At 33.7% G+C, this 24,732-nt stretch overlaps 1 protein-coding gene across 3 annotated transcripts in view; it reads right to left on the bottom strand.

Annotated features, from left to right (window-relative positions):
- Positions 1–24,732, bottom strand: part of DPYD (dihydropyrimidine dehydrogenase) — a 777,563-nt gene that overhangs the window by 649,424 nt on the left and 103,407 nt on the right. For 2 of the 3 annotated variants that reach the window (XM_004420800.3, XM_087446926.1), the window contains exon 3: positions 20,078–20,160. In XM_004420800.3, coding sequence (XP_004420857.1) covers positions 20,078–20,160 — 83 coding nt within the window. Of the gene's footprint in view, positions 1–17,579; positions 18,463–20,077; positions 20,161–24,732 lie in introns of those variants that run through there. The other variant, XM_087446934.1, reaches the window with a different exon arrangement.

The raw sequence follows: 24,732 nt of genomic DNA, 5'->3' as shown, positions 1-24,732 counted from the left end.
TAAGGTAGACAGAGAGGGACTTCAACTTCTAGGAAGCATGTAGTAGGTCACAAGATGCCAATCAATGCTCCCACTGCTAAAAACTAGAAAAAGTTAGATAAACTGCAAACATCCAATTTTTAGAGGCGTCAGAGATCTGGGAAAGCAAGGAAAATTACACAAACTAAAGTTCCCGAGAGGAGAGAATGTGTTCAAGATGAGCTGAGGAGAAATCAGCAAAACTATTTCAGTGATCGTTGGCATTGCGGAAGGGGTGTTATAATTGGAAAATTAAGAGGACAAACACATGTCTGTTTCCCTACTGGACATATGCAGAATTCTAGTGGCGTGTGGGAGGCTCAAGAGTGAGGCTAAAAGAGTCTAAAAGGTAGACAGAAATAGGAGGGGATGGACATGCAATGAAAACTGTTAGGACCAAAAGGAGATATCTGACAAATCTCAATTCACACTTTAAGATTTCAACAACTTTCTCTCAGAAAAAATAAATATTTAAATAAATAAAAATCAGTAAGGATACTGAAGATCTAGATAACACTATCAACCACGACTAAAGGACAGTTATAGGGCACTCCACCAACAACTGCAGAATAAACATTATTGTCCAGTCCACATCAAACATCCACCAAAAATAAACCACATACTGATAAAAAAATCAACGTTCAAAGATTAAAATGTTACAGATTTTATTTTATGGCCATAACAGAAATGAGTTAGAAGTCAATGACAATAAAACCTAGAGGAGCTCCACCCACAATATCAGAGTTGAAGTTGTTCCCCATCCTCACCAAAATGTGGTTTTTGTCAGTCTGCTTAATATTAATCAGGCAAGTGCATATAAATTGGTATCTTACTGTTGTTTTCATTTGTATTTCCCTGATGACTACGGATGTCAAGCACACTTTCATGTGCCTATTGGATACGTGTATACCACCATTTGTGATACCTTTTATTCAAATGCTTTGACCATTTAAAAAAGTGTTTTACAAATTTTATTTTTTATAGCAGTTTCAGATTCACAGCAAAATTGTGTGGAAGGTACAGAGAGTCCCCATGCACCCCCTTCCCACCACACACACACACACACACACACACACACACACACAGACCCCTTAACATCAACATCCCATACCAGAGTGCTACATTTTTCACAGTGATGAACCAACACTGACACATCATTATCACTCAAAGTCCATAGTTTACTTGAGGAGTCACTCTTGGTGTTTTACATTCTATGGGTTTTGACAAATGTACAATGACATGTATGCACCATTATAGTATCATACAGTTTCTCTGCCCTAAAATCCCCTGTGCTCCACATACTTACACCTTCCTCCCAAACCCCTGGAAATCTCTGATTTTTTACTGTCTCTATAGTTTTGCCTTTTCACGAATATCATATAGTTGGAATCGTAGAGAATGTAGCCTTTTCAGACTGGCTTCTGTCACTTAATAATATGTATTAAACAGCACGCATTTAAGTTTCCTCCACGTCTTTGTGTGGATTGATAGCTCACTTCTTTTTAGCACAGAATAATATTCCATCGTCGGGATGTACCACAGTTTATCTATCTACTGAAGGACATCTTGGTTGCTTCCAACTATTGCAATTACAGGGAATAAGGCTACAATAAACATCCATGTGCAGGTCTTTGTGCGGACATAAGTTTTCAGCTCATTTAGGTAAATATCTAGAAGTGTGGTTGCTGTATCACACGGTAAAAGTATATTTAGTTTTGTAAGAAACTGCCAAACTGTCTTCCAAAGTAGCTGTCCTATTTTGCAGTCTCGTCAGCAATAAATGGGAGCTCCTTTTGTTCCACATCCTTGCAAACATTTGGTGTCAGTGTTTCAGATTTTTGCCATTCTAATAGGTGTATAGTAGCATCTCGTTGTTTTAACTTGTAATTCTCTAATGATGTATAATATTGAGCATCTTTTCACATACTTATTTTTATCTGTATATCTTCTCTGGTGATGTGTATGGTCAGATCCTTTGCCATTTTTCAATTGGGTTGTTTATTTTCTTATTGAGTTTTAAGTGTTCACTGTATATTTTGGGTAACAGTCCTTTATCAGATGTATGTTTTGCAAATATTTTCTCCCAGTCTGTGCCTTCTCTTCTCATTCTCTTGATATTATCCTTCTCAGAGCAGAAGCTTTTCATTTTAATGAAGTCCAGATTATCTTTTTTTTTTTTTTTTTAGTGAGGGAGATTGGCCCTGAGCTAACATCTGTTGCCAATCTTCCCTTTTTTTGCTGAGGAAGACTGGCCCTGAGCTCACATCTTGTGTCCATCTTCTTCTATTTTTGTACGTGGGACGCCGCCACACCATGGCTTGATGAGCAGTGCATAGGTCCACGCCTGGGATCTGAACCTGAGAACCCCGGGCTGCCAAAGGAGAGAGTGAGAACTTAACCACTATGCCATTGGGCTGGCCCCCAGATTATCAATCTGTTTTTTCATAGATCATGCCTTGGTTTTGTAGCTAAAAGTCATCACCAACCCAAGATCATCTAGTTTTTCTCCTGTTATCTTCTAGGAATTTTCTAGTTTTGCATTTTACGTTTAAGTCTATGATCCATTTTGAGTTCATTTTTGTGAAGGGTGTAAGGCCTGTGTTTTGATTCAATTTTTTGCATGTGGATGTCCAGTTGTTCCAGTACCATCAGTTGAAAAAGATTATCCCTTCTCCATTGTACTGCCTTTGCTCCTTTGTCAAATATCAGTTGACTATATTTGTGTGGGTCTATTTCTGGGCTCACTATTCTATTCTATTGATCTATTTGTCTTTTCTTTCACCAATACCACACCAGCTTGATTACTGTAGCTTTAAAGTATGTCTTGAAGTCAGGTAGTGTCAGTCCTCTGACTTTGTTCTTCTCCTTCAATATGGTATTGGCTATTCTAGGTCTTCCACCTCTCCATATAAACATTAGAATCATGTTATTGATATACACAAAATAACTTGCTGGGATTTTGATTGGGATTGTGTTGAATCTAAAGATCAAGTTGGGAAGAAATGACAACTTAACAATATTGAGTCTTCCTATCCAGAAACATGGAATATCTTCTCATTTATTTAGTTTTTCTTTGATTTGTTCATTTGAGCTTTACAGTTTTCCTCATAGAAGATCTTGTATATATTTTGTTAGATTTATACTTATTTCATTTTTTTGGATGCTAATATAAATGGTAATCTGTTTTTAATTTTCAAATTCCAATTGTTCATTGCTGATATTAGGAAAACAACTGACTTGTATATATTAAGCTTGTATCCTGCAACCTTGATATAATTGCTTATTAATTCCAGGAGGTTTTTTGTCAATTTTGTTCCGATTTTCTACATAGACAATTATGTCATCTGTGAACATACAGTTTCATTTCTTCCTTCCCAATCTATATATCTTTTATTTCCTCTTCTTGTTTTATTGTATTAGCTAGAACTTTCAGTACAATATTGAAAAGGAAGGGTGGGAGGGGACATCTTTGCCTTGTTCCTGATCTTAACAGGTAGACCATTTTTTTACTCGTGTTTTTATCGTTTTATTATTTAAAATAGTGATTTATATATCCATCATCTTTTTTCAAATATTGTAAAAATGGTAAAAGTAGTTTAGTTTTGTAATAAACTGTGAAACTGTCTTCCAAAGTAGTAAACTTTCCTCTAAATTATGCTTTAATTGCATCTGACAAATTATGATGTTTTATTTACATTATTATTCAGTTCATAATATTTTTTTAAATTTCCCGTGATTTCTTCTCTGATTCATGGTTATTTTGAAATTTGTTCTTTAATTTCTAAATATTTAGGCCACTGTGGCTGAAAGTAAGAAAGAAAGAAATTGAGTCATAAAATATAAGGTCAGGGAGGCAATGGAGGGGATCTGAATTAAGGGAACTGTAGGAATTTTCCTTTTACTTTAAGTAAAGTCGGAAGCCACTGTGGGGTTCTGAGCAGAGGAGAAACATGATCTGACAAATTAATATGATCATTCTGGCTGCTGTGTGGAGAATAGACTTTATGAAGACCATTTGGAAGTGCAGTCCTCAACCTTGGCTGCATTCTGGAATCACCTGGGATGTTTTAAAAATATTGATGCTAACTACAGCCTCCCCAACACACACATACACACACATAAAATTCTTATTTAATTCATCTGGAGTTGGGCTTACTGGGACTTTTTTAACTCCCTTCCTACCCAAGATGATTCCAATGTGAACCCAAGGTTCAGAACTACTGAGTTTGAATAATCTGGATACATTTTGTGTGTGTGTGTGTGTGTGAGGAAGATCAGCCCTGAGCTAACATCCATACTAATCCTCCGCTTTTTGCTGAGGAAGACTGGCTCTGAGCTAACATCTATTGCCAATCCTCCTCCTTTTTTTCCCCAAAGCCCCAGTAGATAGTTGTATGTCATAGTTGCACGTCCTTCTAGTTGCTGTATGTGGGACGCGGCCTCAGCATGGCCGGAGAAGCGGTGAGTCGGTGCGTGCCCGGGATCCGAACCCAGGCCGCCAGTAGCGGAGTGCGCGCACTTAACCGCTAAGTCACGGGGCCGGCCCCTGGATATATTTGTAAAGAAAAGTCAACAATATTTTCTGATGTATTCTGATGGAATGTAGAGTATGAGGGAAAAAAAAGAGGAGTCAAGAATGACCCAAGTTTTTGGTTAGGCTAACTGCTGTTGAACTACAAGGTGAATTAGTGGTAACAAGGAGGTTTCAGGTGGCTGAGGTTCCTTTCATGCACCACATTCCCAAAGAACTGTGCACCACAATGGCCTTCCATTTATGCCTTGCCCTCTTCTTTTAGCCTATAGCCTCCTAGCTTTCTTCAGATCTCAGCTCAAGAAACTCCATTGGGGAATCTCCCTTGTCAAATCATTCTATAATTTAGTAACACTTCCTCTAGCAATACTTCCTCTCCTTTGGAGAATTATCTTAGTTATAATTTTATATACATTTGTGTGGTTATTTGACAAATGCCCACCTCCCCTCCTATTAGACTATGAAGGCAAAGCTCATGAAAATTTGCTCATAATTGTTATCTCCAGTGCCTACTTATACTTTGCATATTTAAGAACTCAATAAATATTTGAAAGAATAAATCATATATGAGAGTAGCTATCTCCACAAACTTTCAATGCCACTTTTTTTTCAGTGAGCTTACATATATCTATTATACTAGAGTCATCCTTTTAGATATAAATGCTATGAGAGTTCACAAATACAAACACTGATCTAAACAATAAATACTTTAATGTAATAACAAAACCCTCTTTCTTTATCAAATCCTCTAAAATGTCATAAATGAGATCTGAGACACATATAAAATAAAACTTCATTACTAAAATTCAATTAATTGTACCACCAGTTTTTGGGTTTTTTTTTGGTGAGGAAGATCAGCCCTGAGCTAACATTCATTGCCAATCTTCCTCTTTTTGCTGAGGAAGATTAGCCCTAAGCTAATATCTTGTGGCCATCTTCCTCTATTTTGTATACGGGATGCCACCACAGCATAGCTTGATGAGTGGTGCATAGGTCCATGCCCAGGATCCGAACCCAGGAATCCTGGGCAGCTGAAACAGAGCACACAAACTTAACCACTATGCCACCAGGCCAGCCCCAGTATTTTTAACTATACCTCAATATACATACAAATTTTTAAAATTCTATTGGAACACATATCGATGTTGTATATATATATATATATATATATATATATATATATATATATATATAATATACATAACTTCTCCTAAACTATAATCTCCAAATTATAGATTGAAATTCAAGATTTATGTAAAGGCAATCTGTAATTGTTAGCTACAGATAGTCCTTATAAATCCTAACATCATTTAATTACCAATCATGGATAAGGAGCCTAAGGTCACTAACTTAAATTAATGACAAACCACAAATAAAAATCTGATAAATATATATTTCAAGAATATCAATCAAGATCAGAAAATCTTAAATATAAACAAATTTTAAAAACCAATACAACAAATCATCCCTTTCTGATGCTACTTTCTTTGTTTCCTTATCAATTATGCTCTGAGACAATTTCTAGGTTTTCAGCTTTATCCACTGCTCCCCACCAGTGGTTTTGTTTTCATCTTCTCTCATGATTTTAAAATTAATAAATGCATGCTAATGACTTATGAAATTTTATGCACATCACTGGCTTCTATCTAAACACTTTCAAAAGGCTACGTCTTTCACCAGCAAATCCACCCCTGGGCACTACGCTTTGAAAGCAGAGATTGAGGGATCCTCACCCTTCCATTCTGGCACCCAGCCTTGTGCTTGATATTTGGCAGTCCCATAATTGAACCGAACTGCACAATCAAGAACAGAAAAGGTTTGCCTACTTTTCTTTTTAGTAGACACTTACGGTAACTACAATCACTTTCCATAGCACTAAAGTTAAACTTGGAATGTGGTGAGACATTCAAAAATATTCAATTTGAATTATGCTACAATAAATGTATGTGTGTCTATGTGTGTAATATATATGCTTTGTGTGTGTGTATGTTTAACATTTATATGCTTCCAAACAACAAAGGTATTTTTTCCAAAGTGCATTTTGAAAACTGAGCACCCTAACAGTAACACAATAGTCTGGATTTAGTCAAGCCCAATTAATCTACCATGTTACATACTTATGAGGATATAAAACATAAAACGTAGTTTAAGGAGATTTATTTATAGCCCTAAATGGACTGTTTGGTAATTTGATTAAATATACTATTTTTATGTATCATCATATTTAAAATGTATTTGTTGTTATATGTAAGTGGATAACAGAATAGAGGCATGCAATAATTTATACATGTCTAGAAAATTTTAGTTTGCTCATATAGTTATAGGTTGCAAATAGTAGTTATTAGTATTGGTATAGTCAAGATATCTCCCTGGAATAAACATATCATCTATAGAAATACGTGTGACAAAAATATTTGTCATGACCCTTAAAAACAGGGCAGATATTTTGGCAGAGGTAGTGAAAGAACAATCAATTCTCTAAAAATTTCAGATAAGCAGAATAATCCTGAATAAAAATGAATTGCAGGACAAGTATTGTATTCATACCAAATAACAACAGACTTTCATTCTAATAGAATGACCCAACTCAAGGAATGATTCTCAGGCTTCAGCTAACGGTGGCGACTGGCTCAAACTGGCTATCTACTGCTTTTTAAATTATTTAATATATTTTATTCATATAATCATTTAACTATAATTATGTGTCAAAACTACTAATTTTTTCTTTACAGTGAAAAAATTTCTTATCCTTGTTTCACTATTAAAAAGAAAAAATCTGATTCCCCAAACAGCTTTTTCATCCAAAGTGTTTAAATTTCAACACAATTCTTACCTCTGGGTGAGAAATGTCTCAAGCAACATGGTAACATTCACTCACAGAATATGAAATTATAAACAACATCTAAGGGGATGAAGGAAGAAATGAAATATGAAGGAAAAATATGACAATGACAAATATAATACTGGTAAGTAATTTAACCTTATTGTAAATCATTTTTCTTCCCCATCTAAAAAATAAATAAATAAAATAAAGATTACTCTATACTCTCCTGAAAGATAGAGGAAGACACTGGCAAAATAACTGTTTTGTAAACATAGCATAGATATAGACTAAAAGTATTACCTCTGTGGTCCAAAGACAAACACTCATTCCAACTCAAATTTGATGAAAGTTGATATTATAGAAGGTCTCTAAATAAAATGACTACTATTATTTCTTCTATTCACCACATAGTATATACACAATAGCTTATTAACGAGATTATCATAACATTAAAATCATAATGTAGCACTTCAATTATGGATACCTAAAATTAAAGCTAATCCTCACAGTACCAATTTTTATCTCCTAAATAATTTTAGTTATTAGGTGCTCATTCAAAGTCTGTATCTAAAATGAGAGAGAGCTATAGGGTTAAAAGTTAGGAAATGTACTAAATTAAACTAATTTCTTAGGCTCCTTAGAAGACATTAGGAAGACTGAACTTTAAGTGAACTCTTTAAAAAGAGCTCAGACTATCCCATATGGCATCTCATTTAATCCTAAAAAAATTTTCTTTGTGGACTAGACAAAAAATTATTCATTACTCACTGATTTATCAAATAAATATTTATTAATTAAATTTTTGAAATGGAGGCAATTCCTTACATAGTCCCATGGGTACAAAACTTTATAAAAGAGTTAAAATAGTAGACCACAGAACACACCACAATCAATATTTTCCAATCACTACCAGATATCATATATGTACCTTACTAGATGCCATGATTCTTCATCCATTTATAAGTAAAATTGATAAACTAAAATATCACAGTGCTGTATTTTTATAGGTACCACATTGCGGTAAACTAGTATGAAACTGAAGAGTAACATTATACTGCTTCATAAAGTAGATGGTTCTTCAGTGGTTAGTCCATATTTTAACTATAAACCATAAATGTAACAAATTAATGCTAATTGATTCAGTGGCATTGATACTGATACCTCATGTTAGTTGCATATTGGTGATTTTACAATTGCAGTTGGTGATTTAATTCTTAATCATGCTTGTTTACTTAAATGAGTAATCTAGGAAATATAACTTACTCAGTTTCAAAGAACAGCCCAGAAATTGAAAGATAGTACATCTCAGTAATTGTTCTACAGTCACATTTACTAATAAAATTGGAAGAGCTTCACGTATTTTTTATTAATTATCTATCAAGGACAATCACAAATTCATAATATATTTACTTAACAATTCTTTGAAATTTATTTTAATTGATCTATGTCAAGATTGCTCTTAACCAAGGGTCAGTAACTATGACTTATGGGACAAATCCAGCTGGGTGCCTATTTCTATAAACAAAATTTTATTAGAACACAGCCATACCAATGCTGCCACAGCCATTAGTTCACATATTATCTATGTGGCTGCTTTTGAACTACATCAGCACGACTGAATAATTGCAACAGAGACCATATAACCCAGAAAGCTGAAAACACTTACTATCTGGACTTTCACATAAAATGTTTGCTTACTTTTGCTTTAGACTATCAAATTACCATGCTTTGTCAATGGAAGCAACAAATTCAGAAAAAGTAAATCTAACGTACTAGCTATCTTCACCAATTGTCAGAAGGGGACATTTTTTTCCCCCAAAATAAACACAAACATTCTCAATGGATGGAATTTAGTATACATCATAATAACCTATAGACATACTAAACAAGAAAAGGTATTAATTTTCTGTTAAATGTAATGTGCTGGTATATGAGATATGAGAATATCATAACTAAACTGCAATGTATATCTTCCAGAAGAGAAGACTATAACACCACCACCAAAAAAAAACAGAATCAGCTATTATCTTATAGTACATGTGGAATGAACCCAAATTAATTAGAATGGGCAATAACAAAAAATGCCAATGTACTTATAAACAATAATGTATTATCTATAAACCTATTCTATTATTCTTCTTAAGTTGTAGAAAATGCCAAATATGATGACAAAATACGTATTCAAAACATGTAAACCACTAATTTTCCACTTGTAAAAGCCTGATTCAAAAAGCAATTTACTTTATGGTTTACTTAAGCTTTGCAACTACATTAAAATATGATAGTATATACACAACAGCTTGTTAACAAGATTATCATAACATTAAAATCATAATGTGGCACTTCAATTATGGATACTTAAAGCTAATCCTCACAGTACCAATTTTTATCTCCTAAATAATTTTAGCTATTAGCTGCTCATTCAAAGTCTGTATCTAAAATGATAAGCATTGTAGAGTAAGACTTAGCTCTGCACTTTTCTTTGATAGCAAAACAAAAGCCGTATCCCTTCCTTTCTAGTCTTTAATACACAATCTTTTGCTAGTAAGGGAAAAATGCAATTTTTTCTACCTTGGATAAATGCTATTTATGTTGTTGCCAACGTTGTTTTAAATAGAAACATACTATATACCAATAATATATATTTTCTTTTCTGGTTTTATCATTCTAAATGTATCAAGTTGTCATAAAATGGCAGTTACAATATTAATTTCATTTTTTTCTACAAAAACTGCTTTTAAATAAACATTGTCTAGTACATAGTAGGCCAGGTTAAATAAACCAATGTTTAGATGAATGAGTACGATAATGCATTTTAAAAATATATAATTGAATTAACCTACGCCTGATTTCATTTGTGCTGTTGTTTTACAAAATTTATAACTGATAAGTATGTAACCAATATTTCTCACATTTAAGTTCAAATTAAAGTTCAAAGTAGATAAAAAGATTGTAAATAAACATAGTTCCAAATTCATACATGCCAATTGCTACCAAATCCATAAATAATCCCGAAGTATTAATGCTAAGCATATATTCAGTTTTATTAAACATTAGTAGAATTAATGTAAGACTTTTCTTCTATTCCCCATAAATGGTGAAAAATTAAACTATCTTTGGCCCATCTGAAACTGAATGTCAAATCTTGCTTTCGCTCACTCCTGGAGTGAATGAAAGTAACATTCCTAATTTATGGGGTAAACAGACGATACCAAATGTCTGTGTGTGTGTGCACGTTTGCACACATATGTGTATGTAAAATGTGTGTATACACATATATTCATATTACACAAATTACATAAACTTTATTATATAGAATATATAATCAAACACAATCAATTACATATATTTTATGTAATTAACCATTTTTCTAACGACTAACCTACATTTCCTAAGCTGCATTCCAATGATGGTTATTAGAGTAGTTGCATCATCATTATCTAGAAAAAAAGATGGTTTTCTTTTGTCTTTAGATTTCACAAAATCTAAAGATATTAGGCTGGTTGCCCTATCCATGCATTAGATGGCATAAACCAAATCCAGGAACCTACTGTAGGCATGGTGGGATATGTGCCTCTCTATAACAGAGATGATAAAAACAAGTGTTCTCCTCTGCAGAGGAGAAAAGAGACTACTGTTGTAATCTGCTCATTTGGGAGTAAGAGGCTTTCAAGAGATTCCTATTGATCCATTTAGTGAAAGAATACTTGGAGAAATATAATTATGATAGGATCAAGAAATTTGATTAAAATAGAAAGCTAACACACTGTTTCTGAGTCCAATTTCACAGGTTAAACTTCTCATGTAGTTTAAAAAAAAACACAGACACACACATACATGGGCATTTATGATTATAAAAGTAATTTATGTTTATTTTTGAAAACAAAAAATATGTTACAAATGTTAAATCATCCGTAATCATTGATATCATTACATCACATATTCAGGATTTTTAAAAGATTGTATTTACATTCCATATTATTAAAAAAGCTGCTGATTTCACTAGAAGTATTTTATTAATACTTTCTCGTTTTAGTTATTTTATATTTTTCTTCAATGTCACTTTAATTTTCTCATAGCCTATATTCATTTTCTAAACTACTTATTCAATTCACTAACCAGAAATCTTTAGGTTGCCTCATCCTCTCCCTCCTGTATATAAAAGAATTTCGTTGAACCTCCTTGTACATAAATATTTATAATCCTAATAGTGTGTCTGAAAAACAAAGGGATCTCCAAATTCCAAATGCTGTCTGCTGACAGATTTCCTTCACTGGGAGGGGGAGATTTAGATAGAGATCTAGAGACCATACATGTATACAAACACACACATTTACACATATATAATATATGCACAAACACAAATTTATCTACAAGAATAAGATTAAGTAGGATTATGATAACATTCTTATCTTTAAGTCTTATTCATATGGACAAAATTATTCATAGAGACAGTCTTTTGCTCCAGTTCACGTAGAAGTACCAGTTTAAGAAATATCAATGTAGTTTAACCATTTCTCTTAGCAAGGGATGTAAGTTTAATATAACTAGAACAATTAGCAGCGAAAACAATATCTAGGTACCAGGAGTAACACAGCCCTTAGACCACATGGTAAACAGCCCCAGTACCACTGGATATTAACAAAGGAGTGAAGGTAAAGATGTACTTTTTAGACTAACACATCTAGAAGGGAAAAACTGAAAAATACATCTTTTAAATGTCTTTGAATCTCTCTTCAGACCTCAGTCTTTCAATGAAAAGTTTAGACTGCTATTTATATTCCTTTCACCTCTCAAAGTCTATGAGTCTAAAGTAAAGAAACAAGCACATTAAAGCAATTTTAACCTTTTGACTTAATATTTGAAAGTGTTGTACCTCTTAAAGCTATTTTCCAAGTTTACACAGTTATACTTTAATTTTTAACTCTGTATTAATGGTGGGGTTTATGGCGCGGCTACAATCACTATTACACACACCAGAAAAAAAGCCAGGAACACAAACTGTGCAACTCAACATCACCATCTAGTGACAGAATTCCTAACACGTGACAAGGCCAAGCAAAACGGAAGAACAGATTTCCGAGACATTATGTGCTGGAAGTTCGTCTCTATAATAATAATATAAATGTAACAGCTCTCACTGAATTGGCTTGGCTCTGCAAATAAAACATTAACCCCTAATTGGCAATGTTTGTACTCCAAAAATGTAATTTGTATTCTCATCATAGAGGTATATCCATATATCGAACCAATCTATATTTTTGTGTATTAAGTCATTGTCAAAAAGCTTCATTTGCATTTTTACTATTTTTTGTTAATTAACTATATTCTTTTCTTATACGTTTCTTTTCTTTTTCAGAATTTGACACTCCCTTTTCTCAAGTTACTCAATTCAAACACCTTCCACTTTCACATGTCTACTATGCATGGCCCACTGCTGCCTCTGGAACTGAAAAGGAGACAGAGACACAATGTTAAAAATGGTCTCACTTTTCCCTTCGATATTTCGAATTTATTGCAGGGGCTAAGACAGGTACAAAATATGACAATACAGAAATCAAATCACTTTGGCATGGTAACAGGGTTGAATTGGCAGAGATAAGGAGAAAATATGATGAAAAGAAACTGAGAATTTTACCTGTAAATTCACTATTATTGTACTATAGACAGAGATTTAAGTTCGAGATAAAGCATTTCTTTCTGACCTTAAAATGTTTTTTTATGTCATAATTTTCAGAAATCTCATACAATATTTCCACACAGATGTGGAACTACAATGGACTCTAAGTTAGATAAGAAATATTCCCTCTGGTATCCTACATTCTAAGACTACGCTGAAGTTTTCCAGTCAATTCCATTATGTGTGACATATATAAATTCTTTGAAATAAGCACTACACACCATTAAATGAAAATAATGTGTATAAACATAAAATTTATATCTTCATTTTATTAATGTTTCATAAATTATAAAGCATTCTCTCCTACATTATCCTCATTCTTCATATCAACCCTATGAATTTTTCAATCCTATTTTACAAAAAAGTAAAACTAAAAAAAAGATTCATTTACCTAAAATCACAGTTGGAGTCTCAAATCTGATGTTTACCACTTATCCTACAATTTATATTTTTTCTTTCCATTTTTTTCATTTCTTCATCATTTTTCAAATCATTCATAATATGTTCCCATAATAGAAAATTTAGGATATCAGAAAATTATAAGCCTGAAAAAAAGTATCTGTAAGCCCATCACCTAGATGTAACAGCTATTTTGCTATATTTCATTCCTATCTTTTTTCTCTGCATTTTTTGTGTTCAGTGGAGACCATGTTCTACACATAATTTTGTTTCCTGTTAAAATCTTCATTTAATAAATCTTCAAATAAAATCTTCATTGCCTTCTTTGTTGCCTTAATAGCAGACAATCAGGTTCCATTCAATTTGTTTACTATCATATTCTATAGTTGAGAAACAGATTCAGATTGTCCATAATTTTCATGTCTTCTGCATAATATATTTCAGGAAGCCAAATTAATATGAAAAGTGTATGTTTGTTTTAATGCTCTTAGTACTTATTGGTACCTTTTTCCTTAAACGCAGCAGTAATTCCCACTCCTCTTGAGCTCTGAGAACTCAAGAATGGCTCTCTTACCATTCCATCACTAGCACTCAAAAATCTCCTCCCCACTGAACTGCAGTACCCTCAATAACCAAGAAATTAGTATTTTTTTACGTAATTTATATTTTGTTTGCCATTAGAGTTGAATATTTTCAAGCGTTTCTTAATCATACTTTGCCAATTATCCACTGAGCTCCTAATCTTTTTGAATCTGCTATGCACATGGCAATATGGTGCACTGATGTTGTCTTTTAATGTTGCGATTTTTTTTCATACAAGGAGAAGTGTTTTTAATGCAGTCAAAGCTTAATTTCTTCAACTACTTTTTAGCTTATCATCTCTTCCCCCCCTACAAACCTCAAAAAAATAATCTCTTCCATACTCTATTGGACTTTGGCTGCTTCATTTATTTCATTCAGCTCTTTAATATACATGAAATTTCCTTTAGCATATGTGAGGTGAGAATATAGTGTTTTCTTTTTTCCAAACAGCAAAACAACTGCCTCTTATACCATCTGCTGAGTGATTCAACATGTCCTGGATGATTTGGGGTACTTTATAATAACTTCATAGGACCTTAATAGGATCTATTATCAGTTACAACCACTAAGTGGTGGTAGGTAATACACAGAAAATCACATGAATTTCCATCTTTATCTTGAATCCGACCACATTACTAAATTCTCTTATTAATTCCTAGGGCGCTTTTGTTGTTTATTCTCTTGGGCTTTCTAGATATAAATCATGCCGCTAGAGAATAATAGTTACTTTGTCTCCTCCGTATCAAATCATACTTGTTAATTTTGGTTTTACATCCATTACTATTTTATGAATTCACCTTTTACTCTGTTTTCTGAGTGTGTGTGATGTATATGTGTGATGTGTGTGACTGTGATTTAGCCTTACCATAGCCTCTCCACTGATGAGAATTCCATCAGTGAAGGGCGGCTGAATGTCACCTTAGCAACACAAAAACATCCCTCTGGGGCAACGCAATGCTGTCCAAACCATAGCCACTAACCACAGGCAACTATTTAAATTAGTAAAAATTGAATAAAATTAAACATTCAGTTCTTCAGTTACACTAGCCACAATTCAAGTGCTCAGTCTACATGTGGCCAGCGGCTATCATACTGAAGAGCACAGATACAGAACATTTATAGTATCGCAGAAAGTTCTATTGGGCAGCACTATTCTAGATGTCTTGAAGAGCCGCAGAACACTGGGCAAGAATGCCATCTACCCTTTTCTTCTCAAGCATACCATATTATAGTCCCACTGACTCTGTTGGAGGTTATTTAAAATTTTTAAATCCCAAAATACGTTTCTCTCTAACACACATTCTCCTAAGCCCAATATTTTCTTAGGCATATGGTTAGACTCTCCTTTCTGATTTGATGCATTATTCTTGGAAATCACATGCTTTTCTACGGCTACAGGTACTAAAATGCTAACAAGTACCAACTGTGCACATCAAGCCCCAGGGTTTTTCCTGAATTTAGTATTGTACTTCCTCTCTGCCTACTGCAAATTTGCACATGAGTTTACCATAGCTATGTCAAATTTATCTGAAAACCAAAATCTTCTTCTATAATCTTCTTCTTTTTTCTCTTTCCCTATCTCAACTAATGTATACCCAAACACTCAAAATGAAAACATTTGACTTGCCCTTCATCAGTCTCCTTCTTACCTTTATCAATAATTCAACAAATAGTTATTGAGCACTTACTATATGTTAATACTATGGTAAGGCTAAGAATACAAAGGGGAGCAAAATAGGAATCCTCCTGCCCTCATGGGATTTACTATCTAGTAGGACACACAAATAAACTAGACTTTATTCTAAAAGCAGAAGAAAACCTTAAAAGTTTTAAAACAGAGCAGCACAGATTAAATCAGGTATATGATTTATTGAGACTAGTAAGTCACAAAGCCTCATCAGGTCTACATTCTAAATATTTCTAAATTCCTCAAACACACTCCTCTCTGTTGCCCTCTACACCTTCCTACCTCTGTCTTAGTGGAGTCACTGATCTCTCCTGCTCTCTCATTCCCTCCGCTGCATCCTCCCCTCTGCTGCCAAAACTAACTTTTAAATTATTTTTTCCCATTCTGGGAATCGGCTAAAACGTAATCAAATACCTGCTGTATTTAATTAGCACATTCCAGAGTAGGTTGTAGCCCCTTGTGCTTTTTCCACAGCCAGCTATAGGCTTGAGGCGTCCTCAATCTGGGATCAGGGGGAAGCATGGCAGGTGTCTAAAATGATTCATGAGGTGGGATAATACTGACAAAAGAACAGGTTTAAGACTGCATGGCAAAGACTGGCCAGGAAGAGGGACTGGATGAGGGAGAAGAGAATTGAGCAATGGCAGAATCCTCTCTCTCTCTTGTTCTAAGCTCTAGAAAAAGCAGAACCTTAATAAACAACGAGGTATACCCAACTTGGAGAAAGGCCCCAAACACAGCAGCCACAAAAGGTCAATCTTCAGATTTAGTCCAGTTCTGCTCCAGCTTCTTCAGGCTAGACACGCTTAGGACTAGAGCACCACTGTGGGTGCCAGAAGCCACCTGAGGGCTGCTGCAGAGGCCAAGCTAATGAGAAAAGAGGATGCTTCCAATAACCAAGCTGCCATGCCCATGGACCAAAAGAATGCTACCTTGGAGTTTTGGGACCAGGGAAAAGACTCAAGTACTGGGGGGTCTGAGTCTTCACATCAAGCATTCGATTTTTGTACTTGTCTCCTCCACTAGACTGTTAGCTCCTTGAGGGCAGGGACTGTGCCTCATTCACATCTGTAACTTCATTATCTGATATATTATAGAAACCCAATAAATGTTTATGAAGTAAATGAATGACTGTATCCATCTCTATATTATATCTTTTTCTCCTACTAGAATTCTACAGAGCTGCAAAATTGTCTTCCCAGTTTTTATATTTAATCCTGTCACTCCCTTCCTTAAAAACAATGACTCAGGGCTGGCCCCATGGCATAGTAGCTAAGTTCAGTGTGCTGTGCTTTGGTTGCTTGGGTTCGTGGGTTCGGATCCTGGGCACAGACCTACACCACTCGTCAGCCATGCTGTGGCGGCAACCCACATACAAAATAGAGAAATAGTGGCACAGCTGTTAGCTCAGGGCTAATCTTCCTCAAGCCAAAAAAGAGGAAGATTGGCAACAGATGTTAGCTCAGGGTGACTCTTCCTCCGGAAAAAAAAAAAAAACCCACAATGACTCCTTGAAATAATTTAAATTCTTTACCATGGCAAACTAGACTTTATGTAACTGGCCTCTAGAATATAGAAACAAACACATTTCCAGCCAGCCTCCTGAGACCAGCCCCTGTGCTAACTGAGGTTTTTGGCAAATTATTCATACTTGTCTCCCACTGCCCCCTCTCCCACTCCGAGATTCTGAATTGCTCCCATCGTCCCTGCCGACCCTGTACTGCTCCATTTCCGCCCAAGGATTCTTGACACATAAGGAGAAATATTACTGATTGAAAAATTCTGGCTATGTGAGTTTTGTGGGAAAACACATATCCAAAAAAGCTTGAAAAAATTTGCCTTATATCAGACCACTTACCGTTCCTGGAATACACCTGGCACCTGCAGGCCTCCATGCCTTTGCTCAATACTATTCCCTCTACCTGCAAAACTGGCCATCTTTCTAGGCCTAGATCAAATTTCTCATCTCTCTATGGTTTTCTTTGATCCAGACATCCTTCACAAAAGGCAAAAATTGATCACAGATGAGAGAACAATTTTTCCCCTTCATGCTGTCTCCTCTTATTCTATTAGTCACATGGCATTATCACTTTTTGTTTACATGTTTCCATAATCTCACATGTAAAAGAATGAGCTCCTGCTGCATTGTCTAAAGGCAAAAAACAAAAACAAAAAGTGTCAGGCCCACAGTATACTAGGTTGTTGAATGCTTTTAGTTACTAAATTATTTAATTGTGTTTAGTGAATCTAAACATTACCAATAATATGTGTGTATGTGTGTGTATAATACATGCAGCCTATGTAAACAAAGTACATTACTGAGCCATATAATTAAATGCTGATTGAAACTGTCTACACTACTGCTTTATCTCAGAGCATGGTGGTTGAGAGGTTACTCCACCAGGTAATACTTGTTTTTCTCATTAGTTCATCTCTACTTTTTTAAAAGCAGAATACACTGGTATTTTCTAAAAAGGCAAGTATTACAAAATTTGGCAGAATTTAATAGTCTCTTCATATGCAGTTCTCCCATAATTCAATTTGGTGTTTCCTGATGACAAATTTTCTATACTAATTACACGTCCTTCGTTTGTTCGTTCTATTTCCCTCACTCACACCCATTTTCATTCACATTCCCCCTTTGCAATTCTTTCTATGTTTTTGGCCTTCAGTTCTTTTATTCAAAGCTTCAGAGCTGGCATTCTCTTTGTCTTCCTGTGTGTCTACGCATTTACTTCAAACTGAATAGATACAAAAATAAGGAAAATAATTGTAGTTTTCTAAATAAACATTGATGTGCATGCTTAATATATTCAAAATTATTAAAACTGGCATGTACAAAAAATGATGTGTTCAATTTATAATTGTGGTAGTTTTAGAAGATAAAGACTATATTAAAAAATAGTTCATTCATAATTTCTGCATTGGCCTTTTCCACAATATATTTTACACCTTATTTTTAATTTACTAGTATTTTCAATAACTTTAACTTTCTGAGAATGTCTGATTGCATTTTATATAGATAAATATTCTCTGTTGTGTACTCAGTTGTATTTTTCTCTCTTTTTTATTAGTAAAGACATTAACAATAAAATAGGCTCACTTGCTCCAGCTGGTAATTTCTCAGTACTAGTAATATATTATTCCTCTTTTTGTGACATCATAATCATCTATACAGAAGTACCATGTATCTTTGTGTAGAAGCTACTGTTTCCATTAAATTTAATTACCTCCCCCTGTGGTTTTAAGTAGAAGTGGCTTCAAAATGAGGGCAGCTTCTATTAAATTTAATTACTTTCCCCTGCTGCTTGCATGGTAAAAGGGAGGTTACTAAATAAGAGCAGCTTCTAAACTAAAGTATATGGTAACTGTGTACCAGCAATAACAAAATTGTATCTAAACTACCTTTCTAGGAAGCCTCATAGGTTTATCCTTTCTCGTATTTTAAATTTTTTTAGCCTTGATTTAAGATCCTAAATAAACAAGCATTGCTAGAAGATATATTTTAAAAATCAATGTTAGTTTCTTAGGCTAAATAAAGGTAAATACACTATTTCTTTACAAATATACTGGAAATTATCCAACACGAAGGTTCAAGCTCAGAACTTTTAAGATTAATATCATTTGTTGTTGTTTTCTGGCTCTAAGGAGCCAGAAAGGATGATGGGTTTTATTCCTCACGCATTTTTAATGTCTAGTAAAAAGCCTTCCTTGATTCTGATAAGATGGATTTCAAAACTGTTTCCTAAAACTTATTAAAAAGGTATCAAGTTTGGGGATATCTCAGAGAAATATTCAGAAATAGTCTTTTTAAAAAGTGAAAAAAGAAAAAACCATCAGGCTCATTATAAAGCACTGTATTTGAAAAAAAGTTAATCTGTAAATTTTATAATAGTGTGAATATGTAAATCAGTTTAAAAATACTATGATATAATCCTATAAAATCTAATAGAATATGAAATTTTAAGTACCTCTTTTTTAATTAAATATTAATTAGGAGAAAATACTACTCAGTTAAACCACCATTGTACTGTTTATTTTTTTATATACAGGCAGAATTTAGATAAACAATATTTCCATTCACTCACACAGTTTAGTATAAATATAAAACAAGACACCCCTTAAGCATTTTAAGTAACAAATTAAACATTTACATTTTTTACTGTGCACTGAGGCTTAACATTTATGCAGCTTCAAAACCAAAGTACAGCCTCAAGGGAAGTCTCTCCACTGACAAATTAATACCTTAGAGAACAGAGCTGAATGGTGGCAATGAACTCATTTGTTCCCCCAATAATGAAGAATGACTTTTTCTTTACCACATCTGTGACTGTTGCTATGGTGACCCAGACTTACCTCATTGCTTCTCGGAGAGCTCCTCGCTCACCAAGAGTGGTGTGCTTGATGTCATCAAAATTATTCTCCAGCTTCTCACAATTCTGCAACATATTTTAAAAATGCATTAATCCTCCAACATCCTGAGACAAAATTATATCTATGCAATTATGTAAAAAAATAATTGATTATATTGATTATGGACTTATGAAAAATACGCATCCCACTTTAATTGGTAGGATTCATTAAAATTGACAGTGTGAATTCAACAGTAACAAAATAAAAACATCTTATGACACAGCTGTCACAAAAGTCTTTTTATCAATTTTTCAAAATTGGGCAAATAGTAGAAATGAATATTATATACAAGTAGTACAACTTCTAGAGTTTTGAGGTTTAAAAATTAGTTCTCTAAAATAATTTCAAGCATATCAAAGCCAATTTGATTCAAAAGAAAAAGTCAATAAAGTTTGAAATCACAATAAACTGTATATGATAAATATCTAGTTCTAAAAAAATTAGCATTTACTGACATGGAACAATAGAGCCCAGGTATAATATAATAATAAAACTTCCAACATTTTGGAATCAAAATTTTATAGTAAGATCTTTAAATAACAATTGTATATATAACGTTTATTTTCAAATATATATATAAATATATATATGTCCAATAAATAGGGCCAATTCCTAAAAAGAAGTGATATTTTATTAGGTTCTTAGCATTACTAAACTGAATTTTCTAAGAGTTGTTTTTTCATTTTACTACATTTTAACTATATTTTTATATGTAAAACTAACCAAATCTTACATGACCCTAATAAATTTTGAGAACATAATGTATAGGATTAAATTTGAGATTAAAAAATGTACCCGTATGCATCTTTCGGCACGTTAGATTTTATAAAGAATTTAGTGGTATTTAGGTAACAAAATAATTGGATTTAGCATTTTTGTTAATTTAACAAAGAAAAGCTCAATAATAAGATTTTAAATATTAATGTGTTCTTTCTATTTTAAATTGTAAATAAGTATGCTGGATTTTAGAAAATTACAGAATTTAAATTAATAATTTCCACTGTGTAAGAATTGATTTAAAATCTACTGAAATATATACCACTATTTTTACCTTGATTTCTTCAGGTCAGCCAAATTAAGGTAAAGATCCTTTTAACACATAGTTACATGCTTTTATAATGAAAATCTTGAAAATGACCAAAATGTAACTAAAATAATTTGAATTCTGAATAAAAGTCCTTTTTTGGATATGTAAATTGCAAATATCATCTCCTGCTCTGCGTCTTGTCTTTTCATTTTTTTAGTAGTGTTTTTTCATAAAGAGAATTTCCTATTTTTAATGAGGTCCAATTTATTATTGCTTAAATTTACAATTAGTGCTTCTTGTTTCCTATTTGAGAAATCTTTGACTTCCTCAAGGTTATGAATATATTTTCCCACATTGTTTCATAAATATTTGTTATTTTACATTTCACACTTAGATGTGTAATCCACTGGCAATGATATTTGTACATGGTGTGAAATAGGAAATCACACCATATAGGTAATCAATTAAATCAGTACTATTTATTGAAAAGACCATCATTTCCCCACTGTAATTCATGTTTTCCATAAAGTAAGTCACAGTATAAATGGGGTCTGTTTCTGGAGTCCATTAAGGCAAACTGGTCAATTTCCTATACTTGTGCCAGTACCATAATATTTTAATTACTTATCTCTATAATAAATAAAGAACGCTTACAAATAAATACGAAAAAGACAAATAACTCAATGGAAAATGGGCAAAAGACTTACATAAACACTATATAAAAGAGAATATCCAAATAGCTAATCTGACAAAAAAAAAAGCTCAACATCTTTAGTCATGAGGAAGATGCAAATTTAAACGAGACATCACTGCACACTTTGGAAATGCCTAAAATGAAAAAGATAAATCATACAAAGTGTTTTTTTAGTATGAAAAGCAACTGAAACACTGCTGGTGGAACTGCAAATTGTTACAACCACTTTGTAAAGCTTTTTGGCAGTGCTTTCAAAAGCTGAACATTCAGGCCTAGGAATACACCCAGAACAAACACATAATATGGTCACCTAAAGTCATGTACAAGAATGTTAATAGAAACACTATTCAAAATAGCCCAAAACTGGAAACAAGTCAAATGCACGTCAAGATGGAATATATAAATAAATTGTGATATATTAATACAATGGAAAACTACACAGCAATGAGAATGAACAAACTATATCCACATGGAATAACATGGATGCATCTCACAGACGTAGTATTGAGCAAAATAAGTGACACAGAAAAGAGCTCATAGCAAAATTATTCCACTTATATGAATTTCAAAAATAGGCAAAGCTACAATCAATAATCCAAAAATGAAAATAAGAAAATAAGTCGATTTATGAGCATAAAAAAATAAAATACTTCCAAATAAATTTAACAAAAGAAGCATAAGACTTGTGCACTGAAAAGTACAAAATATCATAAAAAGGAAGACCAAAATAAATAAAACGACATTCTACATTCACGGATTAGAAGACTTAATATTGGTAAAATGGTACTACTCCCTAAATTCATCTAAAGATGCAATGCAATTCCTGTCAAAATCTCAGTTGACTTTTTTTGCAGATTTTGACAAGCTGATCCTAAAATTCATATGAAAATGCAAGGGACTCAGATTAGTCAAAACATTCTTAATAACAACAGAGCAAAGCTGAAGGACTCATACTTCCTGATTTCAAAACTGACTACAAAACCACAGTAATCAAGATAATGTGGTACTGGCATAAGAATGAAAATACCGAGTAACATATATTTGCATAAATATTTGAACACAAGTGTTCAGAGCAGCATTATTCATAATAGACAAAAAGTAGACAAAACCCAAAGTCAATAAAATGATAAATGGATGAACAAATGCAGTATACCAATAAAATGGAATATTATATGGCCATAAAAAGGGAAGCTCTGATACATGTTACAACATGGATGAGCCTTGAAAACATCATGCTAGGTTAAAAAGCCAGACAGAAGGGGCCGGCCCAGTGGTGTAGTGGTTAAATTCACGCACTTCACTTTGGCGGCCCAGGGTTTGCAGGTTCTGATCCTCGTCGTAGACCTACACACCACTCATCAAGCCATGCTGTGGTGGCATCCCACATACAAAATGGAGGAAGACTGGCACAGATGTTAGCTCAGGGCCAATCTTCTTTACCAAAAAAAAAGCCATACACAAAAGGCCACATTGTATGATTCCACTTATACCAAATATCCAGTATGGGCAAATCCATAAAGTCAGAAAGGAGATTAGTGGTTGCCACGCACTCAACAGAACGAGAAGAATGACTGTTAATGGTAAGGAGGTTTCTTTTCAGAGAGATGAAAGTATTCTGGAATTAGTGGTGATTGATCAATGCACAACTCTATGAATATACTAAAAACTACTGAATTTTATAAAAAGTGAACTGTATTTTTTTTTTTTAATTTTTTGTTTATTGCAGTAACATTGGTTTATAACATTGTAAAAATTTCAGGTGTACATCATTGTACTTCTATTTCTGTATAGATTACATCATGTTCACCACCAAAATACTAATTACAACCCATCACCACACACATGTACCCAATTATCCCTTTCACCCTCCTCCCTCCCGCCTTCCCCTCTGGTAACCACCAATCCAATCTCTGTCCCTATGTGTTTGTTTACTGTTGTTATTATCTACTACTTAATGAAGGAAATCATACGGTATTTGACCTTCTCCCTCTGACTTATTTCACTTTGCATTATACCCTCAATGTCCATCCATGTTGTCACAAATGGCTGGATTTCATCGTTTCTTATGGCTGAGTAGTATTCCATTGTGTATATATACCACAGCTTCTTTATCCATTCGTCCCTTGATGGGCACTTAGGTTGCTTCCAAGTCTTGGCTATCGTGAATAACGCTGCAATGAACACAGGGGTGCATGTACCTTTGCAAATTGGTGTTTTCAAGTTCTTTGGATAAATACCCAGCAGTGGAATAGCTGGATCATATGGTAGTTCTATCCTTGATTTTTTGAGAAATCTCCATACTGTTTTCCATAGTGGCTGCACCAGTTTGCATTCCCACCAGCAGTGTATGAGAGTTCCCTTCTCTCCACATCCTCTCCAACACATGTTGTTTCCTGTCTTGTTAATTATAGCCATTCTGACGGGCGTGAGGTGATATCTCATTGTAGTTTTGATTTGCATTTCCCTGATAGTTAGTGATTTTGAACATCTTTTCATGTGTCTGTTGGCCATCTGTATATCTTCTTTGGAGAAATGTCTGTTCAGGTCTTTTGCCCATTTTTTAATTGGGTTGTTAGCTTTTTTGTTGTTGAGATGCATGAGTTCTTTATATATTTTGGAGATTAAGCCCTTATTAGATGTATGATTTGCAAATATCTTCTCCCAATTGTTAGGTTGTCTTTTTGTTTTGTTGATGGTTTCCTTTGCTGTGCAGAAGCTTTTTAGTTTGATGTAGCATCACACTCCCTGATTTCAAAATATACTACAAAGCTATAGTAACCAAAACAGCATGGTACTGGCACAAAAACAGACACACAGATCAATGGAATAGAATCAAAAGCCCAGAAATAAACCCACACATCTATGGACAGCTAATCT

The sequence above is a fragment of the Ceratotherium simum genome, chromosome 2, assembly GCF_057802395.1.
Source record: "Ceratotherium simum simum isolate JZ-2026a chromosome 2, ASM5780239v1, whole genome shotgun sequence".
Lineage (NCBI taxonomy): Eukaryota > Metazoa > Chordata > Mammalia > Perissodactyla > Rhinocerotidae > Ceratotherium > Ceratotherium simum.
The sequence above is the reverse complement of the archived record's forward strand: the minus strand, read 5'-3'. Positions and strand labels throughout refer to the sequence as shown.